The 26,781-nt window shown below is 39.3% G+C and overlaps 1 protein-coding gene across 3 annotated transcripts in view; it reads right to left on the bottom strand.

Moving 5' to 3' along the window:
• The window catches only part of TOX (thymocyte selection associated high mobility group box), a 298,656-nt gene that overhangs the window by 8,604 nt on the left and 263,271 nt on the right, over positions 1-26,781 (bottom strand). For all 3 annotated transcript variants that reach the window (XM_041769529.1, XM_041769530.1, XM_041769528.1), the window contains 3 exons: positions 24,349-24,579; positions 13,026-13,106; positions 463-849 (listed from right to left, as the gene is read on the bottom strand). In XM_041769529.1, coding sequence (XP_041625463.1) covers positions 463-849; positions 13,026-13,106; positions 24,349-24,579 — 699 coding nt within the window. The remainder of the gene's footprint in view (positions 1-462; positions 850-13,025; positions 13,107-24,348; positions 24,580-26,781) is intronic.

Here is a 26,781-nt window from a genome sequence, read left to right as displayed (position 1 = left end):
AGGGTGATTAGAAATGTGATTTCTGGGCAGCCCCGGTGGCCTGGCGGTTTGGCGCCGCCTTCAGTCCAGGGTGTGATCCTGGGGAACCGGGATCGAGTCCCACATCAGGCTCCCTGCATGGAGCCTGCTTCTCCCTCTGCCTGTGTCTCTGCCTCTCTTTCTCTCTCTCTCTCTCTCTCTCTCTCTCTTTCTGTGTCTGTCATGAATAAATAAATAAAATCTTTAAAAAAAAAGAAAGAAATGTGATTTCTAGAAATGTGGTGAGAAGCCAGCAAGAGATTAGGAAAAGAGGAAGCAATCCATTGTTGTGATCGTGTAATACCTAAACTCACCACCTGTAAATTATTATTTTTCAGAAAAGAAGCTATTTGTTGATTATCTTCCATTTACTCTCCATTAAACAGAACAGAACACACATATTCCCCCTCTTTTGCCAGAAGAGTCCAGAGTGCGAGCACATACCTGCTGCATGGTCGGTGAGTGTAAGGCAGACTGGACCTGCATGGGGAGCTGGTTCCCAAGGGGCTGCTGCATGGCGAGTGGCTGGTGCTGCTGCATGTTGAGATGCTGGTGAAGAGGTGGGCTGATCTGGAGGGGAGGAGGGGGGGACACGGCCATGTTCGCTATAGAGACAGTCACTGGCATTTGGTTATTCGGCTTGGGGGCTATGCTCCTGGGGAGACTGGGATGCATAGCAGTTAGGTGAGGATTCATTCCTGGTTGTTGGTGGTAGTGGGAACTTAGGTACAGAGCTGAGTGGGCCTGGCTGGGCCCATGGAACACTGACGGCTTTGAGTTGATCAGCTGGGGAGGTTGAGATGTCTTAACATCAACAGGTTCACTGTAGCTCTGTTGAGGAAACAAACAAGAGCAGAGGTCAGAGTCGGACACACGGGCTGTTGACTTCTAGCAGCAAGGTGCTCAGTGAGTGTACGCGGGACCTCCCACGGGAATCAGCACCTGTTACTCTTCTTGCCTCTTATCTAAGAAGTCCTCCACCATTATTTGTAATGCAACTTATACAAACCTGAGCTTAATTTGCCTCTTTGTGAAATCTAAAACGATCTCCAGGGCACCTGGGTGGCTCAGTGGTTGAGCATCTGCCTTCAGCTCAGGTGGTGATCCCCGGGGTCCTGGGATCGAGTCCCACATCAGGCTCCCTGAAGGGAGCTTGCTTTTCCCTCTGCCTCTCTCTGTGTGTCTCTCATTAATAAGTAAAATCTTTTAAAAAACAACAACAACAATTTCTAATGACATTTTTTTTTCTTTATCTAAATGCAAGCTCTAACTTGGTGGCTTCTCTCAGCATGCAGACAATGAACAAGATGATGGTCGTGGGGTGGGGGTGGGGGATGTCATCAGTGCCTTGATCTGAAATACAAGTATAGCTCACTTGGAAAGTAATTCAGTTCAGGGGTTCTTTTATTGATTGTATGTTTCATTTTTTATGTTTCCTTTTTATATTCTTAAGGAGCCTTGGCCTAGATATTTGCACAAAGAAAACAAAGCTGGTTGATGGAAATGAATATGGGAAAAGGAGTTCTGAAATACCTTTCTGAAGTCATATAAAACCACATTAATATAGCTTCTAAGTAACCATAGAATTCATCTTGATTTTTTAAAGAAGTTGGTGATGAATTGTCCCCCATAATGAACAGGATAAAAATAATCTCTCTTAGAAATTTTTGACTCCATCAAAATTAATATAATTTTGCCCTATTTTTTTTTATACCTTCATGAGGCCATTTCCTAATAATCTTTTCATTGACTTAAAAACTAGACCTATCAGTGGGAGCTGAAAAGAATCAAGAATTAACCCTGAAGTATTTCTTCCGGGGCAAAAACCTACCTCCTACTTATGCTGAGAGGAAGAGGTTAATAAAATAAACAGGGATAAGTGAAAACAGCTGGGGAAGGAACATACTACCATGTCCTTCTGGAAAAAAAAAAAGTTGCTTTGTCAAAACAATGTCTTGAGGATGCAAATATCCTTATTCTGCAAACTTGATATCATGCTTATTCCATTTATGAGTCAAATGAGTTCTTGGTATGGTCTGTGGCAGGGTTTTCTGAAACCCTCTTGCAACACGCAGCACCATCCATCAATGGACCTGCCTGTTAGGGACACTGGTCATCATGCAAGATGACCCGAAACACAACGTGGGAACTTCATTTCAAAAGTCAGCCTAGAACACTGCTAGCAATGCAACTCATTGTTCCCCATTAGTGTAGGAGAATGAAATGAAAACCACAATGAGAACCATGGTGTGTCTATGTGCGGACTCAGAAAGGCAGGCTGGGGTAAACCAATGATCAGCCCCTTACAGTCTCTCTCCAGAGGAAGGACACAACTGACCTCCATGAAAATATACAAAGCTATGGAATCTGGGGTCCTGGGAACCCCCCTGAAGAAACCTCTCCTTATAATATTTATCCCTGTGTCCATTTTGATGCTGCCTTATGAAACAGGAACAGACATTCAGACTCCCTGTCTTCTGTATTAACATTAAAAATGTCAGAAATTGTTCACACATATTTTTAAGGGATGGTTTTGGAAGAAAGAAGCTTTGTGAAATGCAGGATTTAAACGTTGCTTTCAATTTAAAAAAAAAGTAGTTTTTTTTTTTTGCTTCCACTTAAAAATTCTTATTGCTGATGTGCAGAGTAGTGAACAATTCAAGGGAAAGGTCAAATAGGTTAATTCCGGCTGTGTAAACAGTGACTAGTTCTACATTAGAAGAACATGTATTGCAGTGATATGCCTCAAAAATCATCCCATATATGCCAAGAAGATTATGTGTTGATTGTGTGTCTGTGTGGTTAAGTCATCCGGGAAAGTGGTTTCATTGTGTTTACTGCCTCCTCCTTAGCCTGCTGCACAAGGGCTAATTTCCTACTTAGTCACATACTGCATCAAGTCCCTACAGGAAAAGAACTATTACACATGATAGATATCTATAAAATTTAATACATGTGAGTGCATCTTTATTTCTTGCTTTATAGATGTTTTTAATTTAAATAGAAGAAAAATCACTCACATGGCCCATACTATCAAAGCTCTGAAATACGTGGATTGTAAAATGTCTTCATTTTTATTTCTCTAGCCAATAATCACCTCGTTATCAGGCAATACTGTCCATATAGAGTTTAGAGAGGTCACCTGAACTTGTATATGCATGTGTGTGTATATAAACAAAATGCCCTGAGGTGCGTATGACATGTTGTTCAGACATAATCATACCAACATCCCGGGGATTACAGCAGTGTGATTAAATAAATATATTTGTTAAATTGAACAACCTTCAAGAAATAGACTTAGGCTGCATATAGAATAGAAATGACTAATCCTGGTGAGTCCAGACGCTTGGCCAGCAGAGGGGTCAGTTTCGTGGGCCTGCGGCCAGTCCTGGCAAGAAGTTCCAGGTACAACACCCACGTCACACCTTGACACACACAGTTTCTACATTGTATTGGGAGGTGGGATTTGTGGAAAAATAAATGTCTTAGACAAAACAAGGTACAGGATAAAACGTGTAGGGGGAAAAGCGAGAGCCTTCAGTATGCTAATGTGTGTTGTGAATCTCCAGCTGAGAATTACAGGAACCTTTTCTCAATGGGTCATTTCATGAGAATCGTCTTCAAGGGAAAACACTAGTTCAGAAGAACTAATAAATTACAAATACACATTTGAAATGGCAAATAGAACTACATTTCAATTTAAATAGTCCTCTCTTGCCTGAAATAAGCTAATTTCTGTTGCCTCAAAATGCATACTTAAATTACACAATCCAGGTGTAATATTACACTAATTTATAGTTTCATGATGCCTGGAAAACCATCTGCATAGTGTATTTCATATTCTAGGCTAAGGACAGTGACACAATTTCTTGAAGGAATTAGGAAGCTGGGAGCTTCCCAATTACAGCCTAGAAGAGCTAAGGCATGTACATATTAATGGTTTTCTTCAATGGCAAAATCAAAATAAATAATGAACCAAACTCTCCTGAATTCCACGTTTGGAATAACAGCATGTAGTCCACCAAATAGAGAGATGACAGATTCTTTCAGAGATGGAGATATAGAGCCATAGGTACATAAAGATAGATTCCAACCTAATCTGAGATACTTTTTGCCAACCTTGTGAAGACTATTTTCTCACGGTAATTACACAATACATGTCTGTCTGGCTATTTGTCATTTATCTTTTCCACACTAAGGCATGGAAAGATCAGTAATGCCAAACCTATTTCGAACTAGTACTTTTAATCCCTAGACAGACTACCAGCAAATAAATAAGACTCCCCCAAATGGTAAGTTAAACAGCACTCGAAACATAATTTTTAATATGGAGGGAGGAAGACTTTTGGGAAGTTACATGTTTTCCCTATATTTTCTAAATTGTTGAATATGACAAGATGGATAACGTGTCCAGTGCCTAGCCATGTACCTATCCACGATAGAAACGCCAGTAGAGGCTCTCTCCCTGTATTCTATCTTTATGACAATAGTCCTGCATCATCAAGGAAGGGATTTCTGTTATGGTAGAAAGTTGTATCTCTGTGTCACATGCATCTGGCATAGTGGCAGGACATAGAGAAGGCAAACGTGTTTGTTGAATGTCTGCATGACTGTTCTTGAACAAGACTCCATGCTGTCACTGTTGCCCTTGCTGAAACTCCCTACAAGACATGCCATTCCTCTTCCCATTTTTCTTTCCTCACCCCAAAGGGATGAGGAAAGATCTGAAACCCTTGAAAGCTCACAGAATATCAGAGTGGTCTTTTCCACTCTTTTTGCTGTCAGCATGAACCATACATTTCCAGTAGTGATGAGAAATTATAACACTCTGTCCTTTGGTTAGATACCCTGCCCTTTACTCTCCACTGGATCTGGGGTGGATGGTGGGCCACAAGGAAGCTATATTTTGAGATTTTGTATCTTTATGTGGCAAAAAACCTGCTTCTGGCTTCACTTCTGGTTAATTCTTAATCAGACTAATACAACAAACCGTCTATTAATTACAGAGCTGCTTTATTGCTTCGAAAGATAGGTAGAATAAGTTCATTTGCCACAGCAAAGTGCCATGAATTCATAATCTAATTAAACCGGAATATGAAGAAATCACAAATTTAATCTACTCTGTCACTTTCTTCTAATTAAACTATGAAAGTAAGGCTACAATTTTGCAAATCAATTAGATTGTTTATGAAGATCTCTATACCTACCATTCATAAATTAAAAGTGCTTTCTCATATAAACGAAGTAATTTAGACTAGTTTCTATTTTCAAACACACTAACCACCTTTCTCTGGAGGTGTGTCCTTTGGGTAGGTTACCTGGCAAATGTGATTTTACCACTGTATACACAACTGAAAGTCTACCCCTGAATCTGGCATTTTTATGGGAGGAATGTGTTTTTCTATTAGTTTCTGAGTAAGTTCTATTTCCTAGTTGCTTTTAGGCCACCAATTATGAAAGATGTTTTCTATCAGCAAAATGAGCGTGCGTGTGTGTGTGTGTATGTGTGTGTGTGAATAGAGACCTTTTGGGTCTTCTCAATAGAATCTTCCACAAGAGATACAACTCTATAAACCTTAAGATACTTCTTATTAACCATGTTGTTGATTATCTGAGATAGTTTCAATCCCATTTATTTTGTATAAAGCAGACAATACTGCATAGTGTATAAATGCCCCCATTCTGGGACGATAAGTGCTATAAAAATGAGACACTGACAAAGCAATTGTTATTTAAAATAGCAAAGTATAAACACAAGACATAAAACTCAGTGGAAGCAACAATATAGGAGTTGTTGAACCAAATCAGATTAATAGTCCATCTAATTTGATTCTTGTTTTCAGCACTGACCAATACTTGATGCACTGGAAATTAAACAAAATTTATGCACCTACTCAATCGTGCATTGTTACTTCCGAAAGGAAAATTCTTCCTGGGCCTTGCAGGTGATTAACTTACACCCTGAAGCATGAGATTTTATTATCTTTAAATCACGATCTGGGCTTACAGAGCTGCAAATTTTATGTTAACAGTCATAAAATAATCCATCCCATTTTCAAATTCAGACCCAGTATTTGTCTCAATAGCTCACCGTGGCATGAGTTCTGTAAGTTATTTCAAACAAAGGAAATCATTTCTCTTGAATTTATTATCCTTCAGTTGAACTTAATGTTGTGATTCTTTGGTATTGGCCATGGCAACAGGGAACTTTCCCAATTTGACTCAATCTTATCCTCCACTGTACATTTTCTAAAAAAGCTTCTATTGTCCCCTGTAACTTTTGGCACCACAGCTTAAGGTACAAATAGTCTCTTATCTGATGTGTGACCTTAGAGTCACGACTCTGATTACTCTTAACTAACTAGAACATATTCATTCAACTGTTGTCTCCTTCCAGGTTGGCACTTCTTTTTTTTTTTTCTTTTTTAAAAATTTATTGATTTATTTTCAGAGAGAGAGAGAGGAAGGCCAGAGAAGGAATCTCAAGCAGATTCCCCACTGAGCGCGGAGCCCAACCTGCTTGATCTCACGACCCAAGATCATGACCTGAACCAAAATCAAGACTCGGACGCTTAACCGACTGAGCCTCCCAGGCGCCTCCGAGGTTGGCATTTCTAAGAAGCTGTATGCATGTTTCAATAATGCTGCTTTTACTTGGGATATTTGGGAATTTCCCTACTGGAATTCTCTTTAGAGCCTGTGAGACCCTGTTTAACATATCCTCAGACAACTCTTTGTCTTTTGATGGTGAATTTGATTTTTGGAAACAGCTAATCGTCCCTTGAAGCCAGGTTTGCGGGTTAGATGTGGGTGATGTTTGGGAAAAAGAATGAGGTGTGAAAACAATGTAACAAGATTGATTTTCTAATGTGGCTCATAAACTTTTCCTGACTGCAGTTCTAAAAGAGGAGTTTCAAAAATCTTTTGAATTCTGGGAGCAATAATAAAATAAGTTTGTAGCCTCCCAAAGTGACTACTTTGAATGCAACACTCATTTGGGGAATATAAATTCTCGTCTTTGTGGTAAAGTGAAACTAGTTCCAATTGCTTTAAAGTTAGACATTCTTTTTCAGCATAATAATTTAGACCCAAGTCTAGGAATTCTTGACTCTATGGAAAACTATATATCCTTCAGCTTTGTTTAATAGCCCAACCCCAATTATCCTAAATGATATGTTCAAGCCAGGGGGCTCTAGCCTTCATAATAGTACATACTCTTCATCCTTGGACTATTCTTACTCTCTAACAGCTCATAGAGACCATTTATTTCAATGAGGAAAGCTGTTTGGATGAGGTTTTTCAAATATCCTGATCATTTCTTATCTTTATAAAAGGGTGTATCTATGAAGCAAGTTTTTCTTATTTTAACGTCACTTTTAAAATTCCTTTATATCAAAGCACTCAGTGGTTGAGCATCTGTCTTTGGATCAGGTTGTGATCCCAGGGTCCTAGGATTGAGTCCCACATCAGGTTCCCTGCAGGGAGCCTGCTTCTCCCTCTGCCTATGTCTCTGACTTTCTCTCTGTGTCTCTCATGAATAAATAAACAAAATCTTTTTAAAAAATTCTTTTATATCAAAGCAGACTTGGAGACAAGTTGAAGATATGAGCCAGCTAAATTTTCTATCATACACAAACTGTTTACACGTACCAACAACATAAAAAATAAAGTTGACAATAATACTAGTGGTAATAATAATAATGATAATAAATAGCTGGTATTTATTAAACACTTCCTGTGTTCAAGATCCTGACTCATGGAATTTGGACAGTGTTTCTTATTTTATCCTCACGGAAACTCTGTGATGTAGGTCCTATTGTCTTCTCTGTTTAACAAATGAGTAAGTTAGAGACCTCAAGCAGCTGAATAATTTGTATGAAGAAATGGAAGTTAGGAAGAGGGAAACCTGAATTTGAACCCAGATCCACCTGGCCCCAGGGCTTGTGGACTTCATCCCACTCTGAGAACTCTCGGTGTGATGTTGGTGGCATATTAGGTAAGGTTGGGCATGTCCTCGTGGATGGGCCATAGACAGTTGTTGGTGGCATTTTAAAGGCCTTTTAATAGACTTTCCTTGATGCCCTATGCCTTAGAGATCTTTGCCAATCCTTATTTATAAGCCTTTGCTTCCTGCTTTTAAATTTCTCTATGGAAAGAAGTTGCATACCCAGTGAATCCAAGAGTTTAATAATGTCCTGTTCAGATCAAATTCCTCCAGTTTGAGATGGTGTCTTTTTCTTGCTTTAGAGTCAGTGAAAATGGAGCACAGGTAACCACAGTCCTAGGGCCAAAGCCTGTCATGGGCTTAAACGTGCCTGAGTCTGTTTTTCAGGCTTAGGAATGTCAAATTCTCTCTTCTCAGCTACTACCTTCTGCCCTTTGTTTCTGTCACTTTCGTGGCTTTTTCTTCTGAAATTTCTTCAATTTCTCCCTTTAAATTATAGAGCCAAAGATGGCATAAATTATTCCAGGGTATGACCAGTGTCGTATTTGCCTACTCTGTGTTCCTATTCATGAATTCTTAGATTCCAATGTGCCCACAGAGCATAGTCTCAGAGCAGTCTCCTCTGCTGCTGGGGTCTGTCACTGGCTCCATGGGACCAGGTGATGCAACTGCACGGTTGCAAACGCAGTGTGTCCCAAACACTCTGCAGGCCCCAGATTCCTCTGAGTGTCTCTGGCCAGCCCTTGGTGATGGGGAATAGGGAGTCACAGTGGGGGTGTGTGTGTGTGCGAGGTTTGGAAAGCTCTACGCCTTCTACTCCTACTTCATTCCCCACCATTAAGTCAGGGCAGCTTTAGTCTTAGCTAATACGTAACAGTTGGCATACAATTTATTTATTTATTTATTTAAAAAAATTTTTTTTGGCATACAATTTATTGGGGGATAACTACAATTTTATTGTAGTTCTACAGATATAAATATTTGACAGTCACTGAGGATAGAAAAAAGCCTATAAGCTTTCGAGCAAGATGGCAAAGAGTTTGAGTCCTGTCTGCCACTGCCAGCCTCTCCGTTCTGTGGGCGAATACTTGATCTCTCTGCCTGGAGACCATCTAGAGAATGGGCTAAGTCTTATTTTGTAGGGTTGTTATGATAATGATGAGTAGGGATGCATGGAAAATGCCATGCACAGTGTGTGACACACAAGCTACTCTGTAGCAAAATACTATTTGTATTTGTTATTATTATTGGAAACAGTTCCGTATCTTGCCGAGAATGTGTCAGTGTTGTCATTTTAAAGTATGAAGGTTAGAATATTTATTTGCTATCACTGAGTGTGTTTATTTTTGGTAGATGTCAGTTTTATTCAGACCTGGAGTCACGTTAATTAATATGCTGGATTCCATGGTACATAGTACATCTAAGGGGGAATGTCACTAATTGAGAGGCGCATCGCTAATCCTATGACTCAGTTTCATAGGTGGAGCTAATGTTCACTGGCTGTTTCTATTTTTGATTATGTTCCCCAAGAAGCAGCTAATTTTAGCAGATAGTCTTTTCAAGCTTTGCAAGGACTGTGACACATTTTACTTTGATCTGTACTCCTCTTTGTGCTCTCAGCACCTACGCTTGTGCCTGACACGGAGCAGGTGTTGTGCAGCCCCGGGTGGGATGCCGAGCATGGCCTGGAGTGGAAGCAGCAGGAACTTGCAGACTTGACACGGCTGGAAATTAGCAAGGGGAGGATCTATTGGTCTAGGGGAGCAGAGCCCTATTTGGCGAAGTGACTGCATTGCATAGAGACTACCAAAATATGTAGCTCTGGAGGCATAAATAATATTTGCCCACAGGAACTTAGGAAAATAGACATGGCACTTTGGTTAATACAGTATTTAATAGACATCAGTGACCTTAGAAGTGAGAATGTCAATGCTCTGCCATAACTTGTGCAGCAGGAGGTGTTTTAAGGAAGCAGGTCAAGTACACTGCTTGGCCCCCACGAGCAGCAAGGCCCAGCACAGGGGTTGAGGATGGTGTAGGTCAACTCCGGGCTCGGGCACTTGTTACCTGTGTGTTATTTTCCCTCTTTAGTGAAATGTTTATAATCAAGCTTGCTTTGCAGGATAAGGTGTGGGAATTGAGGGAACCTATGCACATAAAGTGATCTTTTAAAAATATAAATCCGGAGCACCTGGATGGCTCAGTAGGTTGAACATCTGACTCTTGGTTTTGGTTCAGGTCATGGTCTCAGGGTCTCATGGGCTCCGTGCTCAGTGTGGGGTCTGCTTGAACCTCTCCCTCCCCCTCTGCTCCACTTTCTCTCTCTCAAGTAAATAAAGTAAAATCTAATAAAATAAAAATATGAATATAAATCCGATTACCCATCCTCTACTGAAACCCACCCAATGGCTTCCTCTGTATAAGAGGAATCCAGCTACTTTCAATGTCCTGCAAGGTCTTGCTGGTGATTTGGCTCTCGAGCATCTTCCCAGCTTCACCTCAAACCATGCTCCCTTTCTTTACTCAGCTCCAGCCACGGTGACTTCTGACTTCAGGGAGACATTTCTGTCTCTGGAGGCTTTGCACTTGCTATACTATGGTGTGATCAGCTCTCCTCTAGGTTCCCTCTGTGTCTTGCAAGCTCCTTGCCTTCCTTTGGCTCTCAGCTCTGAGGTCACCTCCTCAAAGAGCACTTTGCAGACCACCCTATTAGAACCTTTTCTTTCTTTCTTTCGTTTTCTTTCTTTCTTTCTTTCTTTCTTTCTTTCTTTCTTTCTTTCTTTCTTTTTTTTACCTTCTAAATGCTTACATTCTCAAAGATCTTGGTCATATATTAGTTTATGTGTTCATTCTTGTTCTTCCTGACAAAACGGAAGCTTCTTAAATTTCAAGGGCATATCTGTCTATTCTCCATGGGACATATGTGCCTATTCTCCACTGTGTCCTCTGAGCCTGGCACAGTGTTCAGCACAGACCACATGCTTGGGGAAATTTGTCAAATGAATACATGAATGAGTGGATGGAGAAAAAAAGCAGAGCATGGCTGGTACACTGTGGTTACCTGGAATTGTAGCTATTATTATCATGTAGCCTTTTATGATTGTACCTTTACATCTTTTCGAATAGGGAAATAATTTATAATACACAAAAAAACTGTAACATTGAAAAAGTGTATGTGTGAATATAAATGCCTATTATTTTCCTTGTCACTATTTAAAATGGAAAAGAAATGGATTTTTTACATAAGTGTCTGTGTACAATGGAAAGGTAGGTTGGTAAATTTTCTGTATGTGCCTGCAAGGTTATATTGTGAATATCCACTCGCGTACAACATCAGAGGGCCATTTTCCTAACCTGGAGAGGGTATTTGCAATTTTCCTTCAATTTGTATACACATAATAGATAGTTGTACATAAATAGACATTCAACAGTTCCAGCAAAATTCCTACTGCCAAAGAGGAAAAAAAAAAAGTCAGAGTAAGCTGTAAAAAAAGTGCTTGGTTTTTTAAATGTAGAAATGGCAATTCACAGCATTTATATAAATTGCCGTATACTGAGGGTTGCAACTCTGAGAATGAACAGTAAGAAAAGTTGCAGCGAAGAGCAAATCTGAGGACACTTGTTTTGAAAGTAAAGGCTTAGTCAGTATTATAACATTCTGGCAATCTGCATAACATGAACCAGAGTGCTTTGTATTGGGATTGAGACTTTATGTATTGATTTTCTCATATATAAAATGTTCTGACTACACTTCTATTTAAAATGCTCAAAAAAAATGCTCAAAAAAGAAACTTATCTTAGAGAAATAAGGAGAACTCATATTTTTTTAAAAATCCCTCTTACCTTTGGGGCACATTAATCTAAATAATATCAACATGGCTATTTAACCGAAAGGCTGAATAGATGTAATAATTTGTAACTCTTTTTTTTTGTTATTGGATCTAATATCTTTTACTTCATTTTTTTGCTAAAATTTCACATGCATTCTGTGAATTCTTAAATATACAGAAATGAGAGATAGTATCAGCTGAAAATAAAAATATTTTCAAAAGGAGTTAGATAAACTAGGAAGTATGAGATCCATAGTGAGATAGTATAGGAGAGCTGGAAATTTTAAGGTTAAATAATAAATAGTAAGTTTCCCCACCATGTCATACCTTAAAAATGGAACATAAAGCTGCATTAGACCAATAGTGAAAAGAAATTTCTCATACATTTGTATTTTGTGTTCTCTTTTGTTTTCTGCATCAATATATTCAGTGTATATTTTCCCTGATAGAAAACTCATTTATAGAATTACTTGAGAGTTGTTGGAAGAGGAATGGATATTTCTGGATGAAAGAGGAAACAGTTTTTGTGGGTGAATGGAATGAAGTCCAGAGCCACAAGCTACTCTGAGCCAAGTAATAGTCAAATTTGGACTTGGTTGGATATCCTGTCAAGTGCTTACAGAATCAGCTCTGTCTCTCTGAGGTTACCTCCCTAAGCAATCTGTAAAGAGAACTCTATCTTTCATAATCTGAGACCAAAGAGAGACAACCCTTGAGTATTTATCACAGAAAGGACTAGTGTTTAAGATATATATTCTAAAGCATAAAATATTTTTAAGTGGTGTTTTCATTTCAAATGAAATGCTGTGATTTTTTTTTGGAGTGGGTGGGGGCAGGCTTACAACCTAATGCTGCTGTCATGAGGCAGTTGGCTTCTTCTCAGCTAAAGGCTGATGGGATGGGGTGTGGGGCAGGGGGCAAGGGGAAATTTAAGGGGAGGATATGGAGAAATAGAAGGTTGGCTCAGGATTAAGAATGTACTGTGACTAACCCACAAAACCAATAATCCACAGGTGGATGATATTTCACAGAAGGCCCAGAGGATGTCATTCTGGACTTAAGGTATGAACAAATATTTCCAAAATGTATACCTTAGTTTAGGATTTACTTTCTTTTTCAACAAAGAAGATAGTGCAGAGATGCTAAAGTGATCTTTTATGCTTTTAAATGACCATTGTAGGCTTCAATACGATGGCCACACTCCATCCCAGTATTGCACAATTGCACGTTACCTTGGATACAAGGCTGGCTCTGTATGCTGCTAGTTGCTTCAGGTACTCCTTCTTTGCAGCCTCGGTTTTCTTTTTATAGACCTATAACAACAACAAAGAGTCTTAAATTAGAAAGTGCATCTGCTTTTGTTTCCAGAGAAGTACACTGTGGAATGATAATTGTGCGCGCACACGTGCATGCGCGCACATGCAATTATATCGTATAATAATATATATCTCCCCAAAGATTATGTTTTCTTACTGAAACAGATTTCTAAGAGGTATGGCAATAGACTAGATAAGAAGAAGATTAACAATAGTAAAATTTTCCATTTACATTAAGCATATGAAAGGATTTATCTGGGTTACTTTGAGAGTGGAGGTAGTTGGCTTAGAAAGATACTATTGATGAAGGTTCCCAGGGAAACCACAAGCGGATAAAGAAGTCATTCATATTTATATAATGGGCAGATAATTCTACAGTGCATTAAAATCTTGGTATATATGTTCCATGCTAGGCATAAAAACAAGGACAGGATTCAAAGATGACCAATTACGTTCGAAAAGTAAATCAAAGGAACAGTGACAAAGTTTGCAGGTTCATCACTATTTTAACATTTTGAGCCTTGAAGTTCTATTTTCAAAAACTCAGGAATCAGCTATGACAGTCAAAGACACATTTGGGAGTGGAATGGGGACCCTGAGTGGCCGAGGACTGCACTCATGCCATGCCGTGTAGCCTGCTCTGGTCATGCCCTTTCCAACGAAGGCATTGGATGACATGGATCTGTGGACACCTCATTGTGAAAAGGTACAAATGTTCTGAAATGAATTTCGTTTTACAGAAGCTTTTCATTTTTCAGAGAGAATCATCTTGAAAATAAAAGTAAAATCATCCTAAATTGAGCAAAAGTACTGAAAAATGACTTGCTGGTATGCTAAAGGTCACATCGCTAAGTTAAACAGAAAGGAGTCATTAGAGTCGAAAATGAAAGATTAGCAAAGTGAACACACATGGCTGTCGGCTACCATTAAGTTGATTCTTTCAAGGCTTTAGAGTCTGTTTTTGGCAATCTTTTGAAATCAGCCCTCAAGAATAAAATATTTTTCACAATTTACTGTGTAAATGGAAATGTATTTTCATCAATACAACTATTTTAAATTCCCCACATCTTGAATTTGACAGCAGGGAATGAGGCTTGGCTAATATTTTGTAATGCTGAGCTCAAAAATAGACACAGATCAGTATTGAAAAGTGGCTTTAGAATTAGTGTAGTTAAATATAAATTATGTCTAAAGACCAAATATCTGCCCAAGTCGGCAGCAGAGGTCAATTTACGGTTTCTAATGCCAAAGGTGGTTTGCTGAGCCTGGTCCACAACTGGGAAATTCAAGATGTGGGAGATTATTGACTCATGAATATATTAATTAGCAGAACATTTTACTTAAGGTAAGCAAATGACTAACCTTGTCAATAAAATTATATAAGACACTATGAAATGAATGTGTTCATTGGTTTCCCAATTTTGGGAGGTCTTCAGCCTAGATTCTATATTTTGATAAAATAAAAGGCAATCATAATAAGACAATTAAGAATTCATACAATATTATCAAAAACCATTGTGCCAGCTTTACTAAATATAAAAACAAAGAAACTTAAAAGAAGTTTGTTAGTAAAGAGCCAATAAATTCCTTGTTTCAAGTATTCTGAATTCGCTGAGCTAATTATTGGGAGTCAAATTCAGATTTTTTTTTTTTTTTTTTTTGAAATTGACATGTGGAAACAAATACAACAAATGCCTTTGAATAATAATGATCTGTGTATATATTACATGCCTTGGTTCAGCCACAGTCAGAAACACAGAGCTCTCCTGCTTCTTATTGATTTATTTTTTTTCTTGAGAGACAGATTTCTGTTTATAGTTTTCCTTTCAACCTCTTCTCCAAGACATAATTTATAATTAATGATCTTAAGCTGACAATGTTTACATATACTTTTAATACCTTAAAACTGTTTTTGAGAGGGTTTTCTCCCCACACAGAGAGATGCTATTTAGGACTTTGAAGCAAATATTTAGTAAATATATCTTCGATGGTAATACGCATTTGTACACTGGAAACATTTCTAACATGTTTTTTTTTATTAAAAGGCTACTCCAGGTGACCCCCAGACAGCTAAAAAGGGTTCATTTAACTTCCAAAGGCAGATATAACAGAGTTTGGGCTAGAGTGTTGACCAAAGCAACATTTTCTAAGTAGCAGTAGATAAGACGGTGGTGTCAGATGGCCTGATTAGAGCATCTGCCATCATTCTAGCATTTGGTTTCCAACCGAAACAGCAAGTGTTACTCCAGTGCTATCCCTTTGCTGGGCTCCCAGGAGTTAACATCACACAAAGTGTTAACTTTCCTGAAATTTGTTGATTAACAACCACTGGAGAAAGGTGGCTAACTCAATATGTTTCGGGCTGGATATGTGCCCCCTGATTTCAGTCTGGGATCGATGTTGTTACAGGATACCTGACTAGCATTCAGAGTGCCCTGTTTTCTAGAAATGGCTCCCTATTGCCTATTGATGATCGGCTATGTGGGATCATCACAGAAGTGCCTACATACCACTTTAGAAAAGAGTAAACTCATCATGCCATATTACGTGGATTGATGGGTCCGCTCTTTCCTGCATAGCTGCAGATGTTCAGAGGGAAGATTCAAAGGGTGGTCATTTCAAGAGGTATATTTCTGTAATTGCGGTTAAAGGGGAGTAGTCCAGAGTGAAATTAAAATCTGAGGGGGTTTCTCTGATGGTAATTTAGACCTTCACCTTTGAGAACTACCTAATGGCTCCAATATTATATACTGTGCATGTCTTTCTCATGCTACCTTCTAAAATTGCACATGGACGCTGGCTGATGGCCATGTCTGAGGAGGGGCTCAAATGTATGAGAGAATGATAAAGCCTGTGAGGAGTCCACATACAGGTGAAGTAGGAAACCCTTACTTTAGAACAGTTGTTTACAAGTCATCAGGAAGGAGTTCCTCAAAAATATTTCCAAGCCTCTATTCACGGATGGAGAAAGTCTCCTACTTGCAGAAGCCGAAGATGACGCTGAGGTGTTTGGCTATGAACAAGCTCTGCCATGATCAAACCTTCTAATCTAGGAGGATGGGTCTGACTTATGTCAAAGTTAAGTTTGGGAAAGAAACGGTCTCTCTCTCTCAGGGAAAGACAAATATTTTAAAGATATGTGGTTCGTACAGTAAATATTAGTGCTCAGTCGAGCTACAAAATGGCTTCCAAATGGTCTACAGCTGTTTGAAATAAAGTGCAAAGTTGGCCAGATGAGGATTTAAAAATCATAATACATCATTTATCATTTTCTCCAGCTCATCCAAACACTTTTGAATTCATCCTGTCCTGACTTAGTTATATGCTGTGGTTTGTTATTCTAAGAAAGCTACCATATCCTATCTAAGGACTGCATCTTAGTGGTTAAACTAAAACATATATAACGGCTAATCTAAAACATACGAAGATCGACATCAAATAGCAATTCTAGAGGATCCAAATCCTGTTCATCTAATCTGGTGATTCACTGAATCATTTCTGAAATGCACTAAATACCAGCATGGACACATGTTTTTATAGGCTGTTAATCCCTAATTAAAATCAGCAGTTCAATATCAGTGAATATGATAAACTCAAATAGAAAAAGAAGTCTAACATAACCTGTCATTTTCTCTTTTTTTACGTTCTGCTCCTTCCCCAAACAAACCATCCATCTAACTCATACAAAAAAGGAAAATCTTATAAATACCATTTAATTCCTTCTTCCTTCCTTCTTTTCTGCTCTGGCCCTCAGTTAATCTCTATAGTCATAGTTTATTTCAACCAAGCCTTTACAGTAATAATAAGAAAAAAAATGTGTAATTCTTCCAATTCTGTATTCTATTCAAACACTATAAAAAAAAAAAAAAACCTAAAAGGCATTTTTCCTTTTGGTTGACTTCAAATGTAGGTTTTTTTTTTTGTCCCCACTACAAGTTCATATTTATAGAAAATGCTTAGAAGTACAGTTATGTATAAGCAATAATAATTTAATCACAATTCCCTGCTGTATCCTTTAGAAATTAACGTTTACAGCTTCTTTCAATGCTGTTATTATTTAGGACAGCTAGAGCAAGTGCATCTGTATTTTATATAGAACTTAGTACTTAAATGTGGTTACATTTCCATCATGTGTAACTTGCTCAGCGTTTTCTTAAGCATTCCAGAACTGAAAGACATTTATAAAGTGGTATTCAGAGGATTGAAAATATTATACAATGTGACAAAAATCTTGCTATCAATTCTTTTGCTGACCTTCTGGTCCCTCCAAATGGTCTACACAATAATGGTGTGATCTCCTTATGGAATAGTAGGCAAGCTCTTTGAAAAAAATGTCTACAAAATGTATGCGTCGATTTATTAAATGAGGGTGACTGGGGCCAGTATGATGTCGCTCAATCACACTGAACTATACATTGAGTGCCTACTATGTGCCTGCTGTGATGTGAGGAACTGAAGTTGCAGAATCAAAAAAAAAAAAAAAGGCATTAAAAACATGCCTCTAATTGTGTGCATTTTGTGTGTCAGACTCTATCTCTAGTCTTTTAATTCTTTCAACAAGAAGGTTGCAATGGTATTATTACTCTCATTTTACAGATGAGAAAACAGAGTAGAACGGATAGTCATTTTATTCACCCTCCTACAATAAATATAGCAAAACCATGTGGTGAACAAACTTGATCCAGTTTCACAGATCCACCTTCATTTACTCGAAGGCCCCTCCTAGCTGCAGAAGAACTCCCCTTGAAGAGTCTCTCTGACACTCAACTGCACTGTCTACAGATGACGCCCCCGTAAACAGAGCGAGCCATGCTTGGGACATAGTAGGGGCTCAGGAGATCTGCATGATCGAGTATAGAATCTCCAGTGCCAGATTTCTCCTTTTGTGAGTATAAGCATGAGTGAGCACGATAAAGTTCTGAATTGCGTCTTCCACACTAAAATGCACACCAATGGAAATAGAGGATTTGATATACAGACATCCAACCCACCCACTGGAGTATTTTCTTCAAATTCTCTCTCCATCAGTGTCATGGAAGCTTTCAAGCGAGGTGTCTGCTTCCACTGTAGATGAGCATAGGCTATTTCTACATGTGTACTACGTAGGTTTACGCCTGCAGGCAATAATCCCATGATATGCCAACAATGATATGGATACGTACACACCTGCATTTGGGAAGTAAAATACGCTAACCATTTCATGTAATAAAATTATTAAAAGGAACTCCTCAGTTTCAACATTTTTATGAATCACACTTTTCTCCTATTCTACAGTTTATATCTGAACAATGGTTTCACATTTTTTTACTCCTGGTTGAAAGAAAAAAAAAATAAAAGGAAACACGCATACTGTTTACAAGGAAATGGCTAAGATCAACACATGTGTGAGTGTTACAGTGCAACCGGGATTTTAGTTGACCTTAAGTACTGTTGACGTAAAATCCAAATTTTATCAGAAGATAAGGGGGGGAAAAACCCCGGCAGCATTTATGTAGTGGGTGTTTGAGCACCAATGAGGAGTAAATGATTTGATTCCACGGGCTCAGAGGATTTGTCAGCTGCCTCATAAGTATAATTCTGGCTCTTCATCTCCCTGCTGCTTCTAATTTAGCAGGACAGGCTCATAATTGAAGCAAATTAACTATTTACACTTGCCACTTCTACCAGGGGAAGAGGACACAGCAGCAGGAAAGAATGAGTAGGAAATTACATTCTTGCCACTTGTGTCAGACCTGCCCTTATATAAACACATTAACAGTAATTTCATGAGGCGTCAAACATAGGAATAAATACTGAGGGATAAAATAATGAGGTGTTGCTATTGAGCTGAACTGCTATGGCTAATATCCTTGGATATGAATTATGCATCCTGAAAGAAGGCATATGTTGCAGTATTCAAACAGTTTCCCTGCAAGTGAGATCTGCTCATTAGGCTCTGGATCTGGAGGTAAATCTACGCTCGTCTTCCACGCGTGGCAGGACTGGCGTTTACAAAAATACACTCCCTGGGCACCGAGGGCTCTGGTTTCTCCTGAATATACCAAACTATCTGAACAGGCCTTCCACTCCATTTTTAGCAGAACAGCATGTTTATTTAGCTCTTTGGCTGAAGCTTTAAAGCCATTTAATGGAATGTAAACAAGAACATTTTGTTTGTAATTTGCTAAATGTATTACAGCCCGACTGTGTCTCCAATTAGGAACTTAAGGTTCATTTAGTAATTTACATCTGGTTCTGATTTAAGGTGACTTTCCCTTTCCACTTAAGAGCTGCCTTTCCGTGGCTCAAAAGGACCCGAGAACCCTTTTATAGTTCCTTGGACCAATCCCTCCTGCTTCAAAGCCGGACGGACTCTCTAATTTACTAGGGCTTGATTTGTGCTCTATTGCCACCGTGGACCTAGATCTTTTACTCCGGTGACCGGAATCAGAGAATTCAGAAATAACGGGGATAGACAAGAAATTTAGCTGAAACCTCATAAAAAAGATGCTGAGGGTGGCTGAAACGCCAAGGAGCCTAATACAAAGGGCGTGATACTGTTAAGTTATTATTTTTCACTCTCTGTAGGTTCCAGTCAGTGAAAGATAAGTAGCAAAGACCAACATCACAGCAATACTTATGTTTTATTTCCCTTTCTCCATCTGGTGCCTTCTGAACGACTCAGTCTGCTTCTGAAATGGGCTTTCCATTGTCTTACGATTCATTAGCATTTAAAACCTCCGGTTGGAATCCCAAACACAATTCTGCTTCCATTCCAGATTCAGCACCATGTTCCAAAGTATTAAAATGGGGAGATCTCTGATATGTGAAGTTTGTTCAGTGGCTTTGGTGGGAATGATTCATAAGGGAGGTTTTGTGCTCCTGGAGGATTTTTTATCGCTTCTTTCAGCTTCCTTTTGATTTTTCTTCTTTGAGAGATTCTTCACAGAAACCAAAGTGCATACAGTTGCTCACTCACCATGGATTCTGAAAATAAAGATCTGCCCTTCTGCAGTGGCTTCTCTTTCCCGCCCATCCTCCACAAGGAGGAAGCATGTGCTATAAACATACAGCAGCTCTATTAGTCATGTTCCCTCTGGCTGTCAAGAAAACATTCAATTGTAATCTCGCTAATAGCTGTTTTTCCTTAAATATTGTAATTTTCTGAGCCCCTAATAAATCATCAATAATTTTGTCCATTTTCCCCAGTTTGTGTTTATATTTGTAGCTGTTCATAATTGTGGGCTATTATGACAACAGGATTTTTGAACAATTGTGGCACATGCAACGCTAGCTTCTACCGAACCAGCTGCCTACACAATGCCAATGACATCACGTGGGGCTCTTGTAACACGCCTACATTTTGAAGTTTAATGGCCTGCCTCTAATCTGCTCCAGCAACATTCCTTTAAAAATACATAGCAGTATGTGCCCTCCCCAATCTGAATATTAAATGAGAGTAAAATACAATTAATTTAAGTTCGAAACAGAGATACTATATCATGTTGGCACAATGAGTCAACATAAAGGGAAAGAACAGGTGGTAATACACCATAATAACACTTTGGGATATTTTGCTAAAATTCTCTTGATGCCCAAATGTGCACTCGAGGCAGGCCTGTTCGCTTTGCTGCCAACTCTTGCAAAGTGTGGGAGAAGCGCTGCCACAGAGCAGCGGAGCAATGGCCCATCTGATGCAGTGTGCTCCCTTTTGTAAGCTCAGTGCCCGATGTCATTCATTTGACCCTCTCGCTGCTTGTCCCCGGGATGGGCCTGCATCCTCTGCATATAACAGATCTCATTTTTGTGTGTACTCTTCGGCCTTACTCTCTTCGGTAAGCAAGATCACCTTGTAAGAGGGAAGGATAAGCTATGCTGAACTCCTGCTAAGTCAAAGGAGCATAAAGGATGGGGACAGCCATCATAGAGTGACCCACACTGCTCCCAATACTTCGTGTTCATAATGGTGCTCCATTTTAAAAATATCAACTTTTTTTTTAATAAGAGAAAAAGAAAGTTATTTTTATTAAGTTATTTTCCTAAACATCTTGGCATAACTTTTTTTTTTAAATTTTTATTTATTTATGATAGTCACAGAGAGAGAGAGAGAGAGGCAGAGACACAGGCAGAGGGAGAAGCAGGCTCCATGCACCGGGAGCCCGATGTGGGATTCGATCCTGGGTCTCCAGGATTGCGCCCTGGGCCAAAGGCAGGCGCCAAACCGCTGCGCCACCCAGGGATCCCTTGGCATAACTTTTTAACACTTGGATTCTGATTATGAAATTGCTTTATAATAACCGATGAGCTATACTGGCCGTTACAGAACTTCATCCTTTATTTGTTAAACAAATTCTTTGCCCTAACCCCAACTATTTCTGTGGAGAGAGAACCTAAAGGTAGACCCATTACGGGTTACTTACTAAATTGGAAATAAGGTGCACAAGAGAAAGAGAAAAACGTTTGTCATCACACGCATACAATTAGAAATCCTTAAATGTTACATCATCACTATGATCCTATCTGCATTAGAAAGCCTTGGCCCCAATCTGAAAGGCGGTATGGGACAATGGGAGCGATTTTCCCTTTTAACATGACAGTCGAGAATAGTGAATCTCATATTCTATGGGTCTGTAAATACTTTACATGGTCACACAAAAAGAATGTGGAATATTATCTTAATGTTTCCCCTCTTGCTATAATAAAAACAAATGGCCTTATTATAATAGAATTAGTGGGAACAACCTGCAGCTTTGTATTTGCTGCCCTGAGGAACTACCTGATTTTCATCCCATGAATGCTATTCTTTTCCATCGGGGACATGGGTGTAGGCACTGACGTTTAACATCGATAACGTGAAGGACCAGTCATATGCCTCCCCCTTTCAAACTATTGGTCTTAAAACCACACGAGTTCCTCTAGCAAATGGAGGAAATAATTAGGGAAAGGTATCTGGGGTCCAGGAGACGGATAAGAGGAGTCAGATGAGTGATAGCACAGGCTACTAATGTCTTGTGGAATAAGAGTCGGTAAAGTGGAAGCCAAAGGAGCACGTGTGAGCCTTCGAGCGACACGTCCAGCTTAGATGCTGAGTCCCAGGTAAAGAGGAGGGCTGAGTCTTCAGAGGGGAATCCTGTATGTCCTCTGATGGGTGAGACTTGCTGCACATAATCCCGAGGGAGAGCGATCACTTTCAGAATGTCTCCTCCAGGAAATTTTATCTCACTAAGCAAAAGAATTTCTAGTATCAAAGCCTGGTGCCTATCTAAGAATATGCACAGGAGTGATCAAAGTCGCGAGAGGCGTATGTCCTGGTGTGTGGCGTCAGGGGGTGGAACAGGGAGGCATTAGGATTCCAAAATCTGGAGCAGGGATAGGGTTGGGATTCCTGGCCTCTGTTCACTTGGTTACTCGTTCAGCAATGCTCTACTGAGTGGAAGAGTGAAGTCACTGTAGAATCCCACCATGAATGTCCAGCATCAGCTGGGAACCACATCACAGCTTCAGGAATGTGAATGCAAATTGATCCATGTTAGGAGAGAAAAATCAGCTCTCGAATCCCGAAACAACTGTATTAGGTTTTCAATAGAATCACAAAACACAATGTCCACTACTCTCTTCCTAGAGAGATGGATATTTTAATTGAGGGCACAGAGAATGTTTCAGTGGTGGGTTTTCTGTCCTGGAAGATGACTCTTGCATCATAACGCTCCACATGGTAGGCCTGTGCTTTTCTATGAACCCATCCCTGAGACGGCAATCTTGACAGAGACATAAGAAAATGTGTAGAGATTTCAGACTGTAAAAGGTAGCTTTGGCTTACAGAAAAGAAGGCCTGGGGAGACCTGGGGGCGGGGTGGGGCCGGTTCTTTGTTCCTTAGCAACCGGTTCTATCATTTCCACTGTTACTGATTTCATAGAGTGATAAGGTCTAGTCACAGTAATTCCATGTACCAGCCAAATCATCTTAGACAAACCGTTCAACAGAATGAGGGACTTGTTTTGTCTGCTAGATCTCCAGTGTCTAGAACACTCCCTGGGGCACATAGTAAATGCTCAACACACACTCATTGAATGAATACATGGATAAAGTTAACTACCTGGCTCTATTTCATAATCTACAAAATTTAGATAAAAGTATCCATGAATATTCAGCATCTATGAGTATTCAGCAGAATAAATGAAAGGAATCAAATGTGAAAGTGTTCTTAAAAGAGTGAGAAACTATACATTTAGCTGTTGATCGATATTCACAACATACAGGTACTTCTATAGATGTATATAGCTTTGAGACTTTCTGTTTCTTACATTCTTCCCTGGATCTGATAAGGAAACATAAAGGCCTGTATCAAGAATCAACTAGGAGATTAGTACATCATTACCGCCGTTCAGTATTCTGCAACAGCTACAGCTGCATTTATGTGGTCGTTTCAATGACTGTAACCTGACGATGACGCTTGTCTATTTTTTTTTTCTTTTTGACAATGAAATTCTAGATGGTGACAATGGCAATCTGGTTTAGAAATATGGGATCAATATTGTTTCTTTGTTGAAGGGGGCTACATCTGTGTACTGAACTGTTGGCTCTCTCTCCATGATTCCCATCCTCCTCAAGATCTTCTGGGCTGCTTATGCTGTGGCTGAGATGCAGAGTGTTCCATGTGCCCCCCCACCCCCACCCCCAAGCATGGTCCTCCCATCATGGCAATCTACACCAGAAGAAAATAACCAGGCATCTGGTCCCATTTAACACAGCCTAGAAATATGGTATATGTGGGATTGAATAACATGCTCTGGTGGTCTTTAGGGAATGGCTAAGGGTAGAAACCCTTAAATCTGAGGTTCATTTAGCAAAGAGCAAAGAGGGTTTTGATGACCAAAGGGTAAATAGTAAGTGCTAAAGAGAAGTGTGGACAGTTTTCAAAATACTTTCTGTATTTTTTTTTTAAGTCTTTATGATCACATTGGCAACATTAAGGCATGATGTAATCCTGGCTGGGACATATAAAAGTCCTTCCAAGAGTAACTACAGTATATAAACCTTGAAACAAAGGAAACTAACATGCTATTTATGAAGACCAATAAAGGAGTATAAAAATATGTGAAAGTCTCCTGAAGTCTGGTTCTGATGGGGCGTATTCTCAGCCTTTGTTCTGGCATCTGAAAAATTCACCCACAGTCCTCTGAAGCCATTTTTTTTAGAGTGAATATACACTTTCTTAAAACATGTTGATTCCAACTCCACTTTGCATTTTTTTCTTACCTGTTTTTGCTCTTCTCCTAAACCATCCCACATTGAAGCCACAATTTTAGAGACTTCACCAAAGGTAGCATTTGGATTTTGGCCCTTGATGGCAGCCTGAGTATCACGAAAGAACAGCGCATAGGCAGACACAGGCTTCTGGGGTTCATTGGGGTCCTTCTTCTTCTTCTTTTTGGGGGTTTTGGGCTTTTTCCCCATGTCAGAGGCAGGTCGCTTCTCTCCACCATTGATCTGAAATAAACATCAAAAATTAGAATTACAGAGGAGCTAAGAACATTTGGCAATGGGACATCTTGCTCTCCTTTGAAGCTTACACAGATATACTCTCCCACACTCATCACACAAACACAGGCATTCCTGGGGGGCCCTTGGTTTTGTTGGTGTTGTTTTTCAGGCCAAACCAACTTCATATTTCCTGTAGTTTTCATATTTATCCTTCTTTAAATCTAATTTACATAGCTTTAAAATAGTATTATCGGTTTTTTTTATGATATTATTATACCACTAAATATTATCCCTTACCTGTCAACTCTTCATTTTTCTCATTTGGGTTGCTGAATGACAAGTGGCATTATGATTGTGACAGCAGTGGATTCCCCCTATTGTATGAACAACCTATCTTGTTTTTTTCTGGGGAGTTTATCCTTTTCTTCCTAAGTATGACTTTAAAACCATGGTGGGTGGGATGACTGGGTGGCTCAGTGGTTGAGTGTCTGCCTTTTGCTCAGGTTATGATCCCAGGGTCTTGGGATCCTGTATCAGGTTCCCCGCAGGGAACCTTCATCTTCCTCTGCCTATATGTCTCTGCCTTTCTCTGTGCATCTCTCATGAATAAATAAATAAAATCTTAAAAAAAAAAAACCCACAGTGGGCAACATGTTCCATAAGTTGAATGGCTTTTGATGTTGCATTTAAAGTCTATAGGATGCTACTAGGAAAAACTAGCAATGCTCATGGCTCAGTGACTGGCATAATTTAGGCAGATCAGTGCTGCCCAATGGAACCTTCTGCCATGAGGGTAAATTTCTATCATCTGCACTATTCAAAATGGTAGCCAGTTGCCACATGTAACTAATGAGCACTTGGAATGTGGCTAGGATAAATAAGGAGTAAAATGTAAAGTTTTATATCATTTTAATTGCTTGAAATTTAAATAGATGTGGCTAGTGGCCCTCATATTGGAAAGTGCATGTCTGGAAACTAGGTTCCAGATTCTAGACATTTCTAGAACAGCTTTATACTCAAGTTTAAAAATTGATTCTATTTTCACCATTGTCCTCAAGTATGAATATCTGGGTACTTTTCATTGTTATTCAGATGCAAATGGGAAAAGAAAACATTCAGTGCCACTGAATGTTTTGAAGACATCTGCATTTGAATATGACCTTTGATATTAACTAATTACATGTGATGTCACTGCACCTGTATAGAATCAGAGATTTTGGCTTGGATTTCTCTCTAGTTCTAAAATTCTGTGAATCTACATGAGTAGCAAATAGTACTGACTCTGTTGGAAATCTTCTCCTCATGCTGCTCCCGACAGAAATGTGCAAATGTGCATGGGCCCAATCTCCTGATGACGCTGCCATTATCACATGAGGTACTATATCTTCACCTTCTGTTGTTGCTTTTGTGCTCTCTGCAAACATATGTACAAACACTATGTATGTCATTCCAACAAACTGCTAGACAGGGGAGGGTAGTTTGTGTAAAATGACTGCCAGCAATGGAGAGCCAGCATGATATCCAGTGGGTATGCCATCAGAGGGCCTAGACTCATACCTTCTTTTGCTTTCTTTTAGCTGTGTAATCTTGGGGCAAATCATATCATTTCTCTGGGCCTCAATCTTCTCTACTGCAAACCAGTTGCAGTACCATTTTTGATTACTGAGAAGGTACATATTTATATTCATTTAAAACTTGAAAATGATATCACAGTGTTAATTATGACATGGTAGAAACTTAAAAACATCCACTGAATGAATGGAAAGACATGACCTTAATATTAATTTGTGATGCCATATGGTCATAGTTTAAAAGATATGTTCCAAATATCAAAGAGAGACAGAAAAAAAGCTACATGAATCCTTGGGCTTTGTTTTTAGTGAGAAAGAGCTAAAACATTATCATTTTGAAATTGTCTACTGAAGGAGATCACACATCTCCTTGGGAACAGGATGCTCTGAACCTGGCCAACTAAGGCTGATTAATATTAGAAGAGAACTTCCCTAGGAGGGATCTGAGAGGCGATCCTGTGAAATTGTTGGTCCCCATGAAATCTGGGAGAGGTCCAGCATGTTTGGACAGAGTTGAGAGTGGCAAACTAGTGTTAGCTCTAAATTAAGCATGTGGGCAAGACTGACCTAGAACAGTGGCTTTCAAATATGGCAGCCCGTTAGAATCACCTGGAAACTTCGAAATAATACCTGGATA

The sequence above is a fragment of the Vulpes lagopus genome, chromosome 9 (genome assembly GCF_018345385.1).
Source record: "Vulpes lagopus strain Blue_001 chromosome 9, ASM1834538v1, whole genome shotgun sequence".
Taxonomy (NCBI): Eukaryota; Metazoa; Chordata; class Mammalia; order Carnivora; family Canidae; genus Vulpes; species Vulpes lagopus.
Note: the sequence above shows the minus strand (reverse complement) of the source record. Positions and strands in the feature narration are given on the sequence as shown.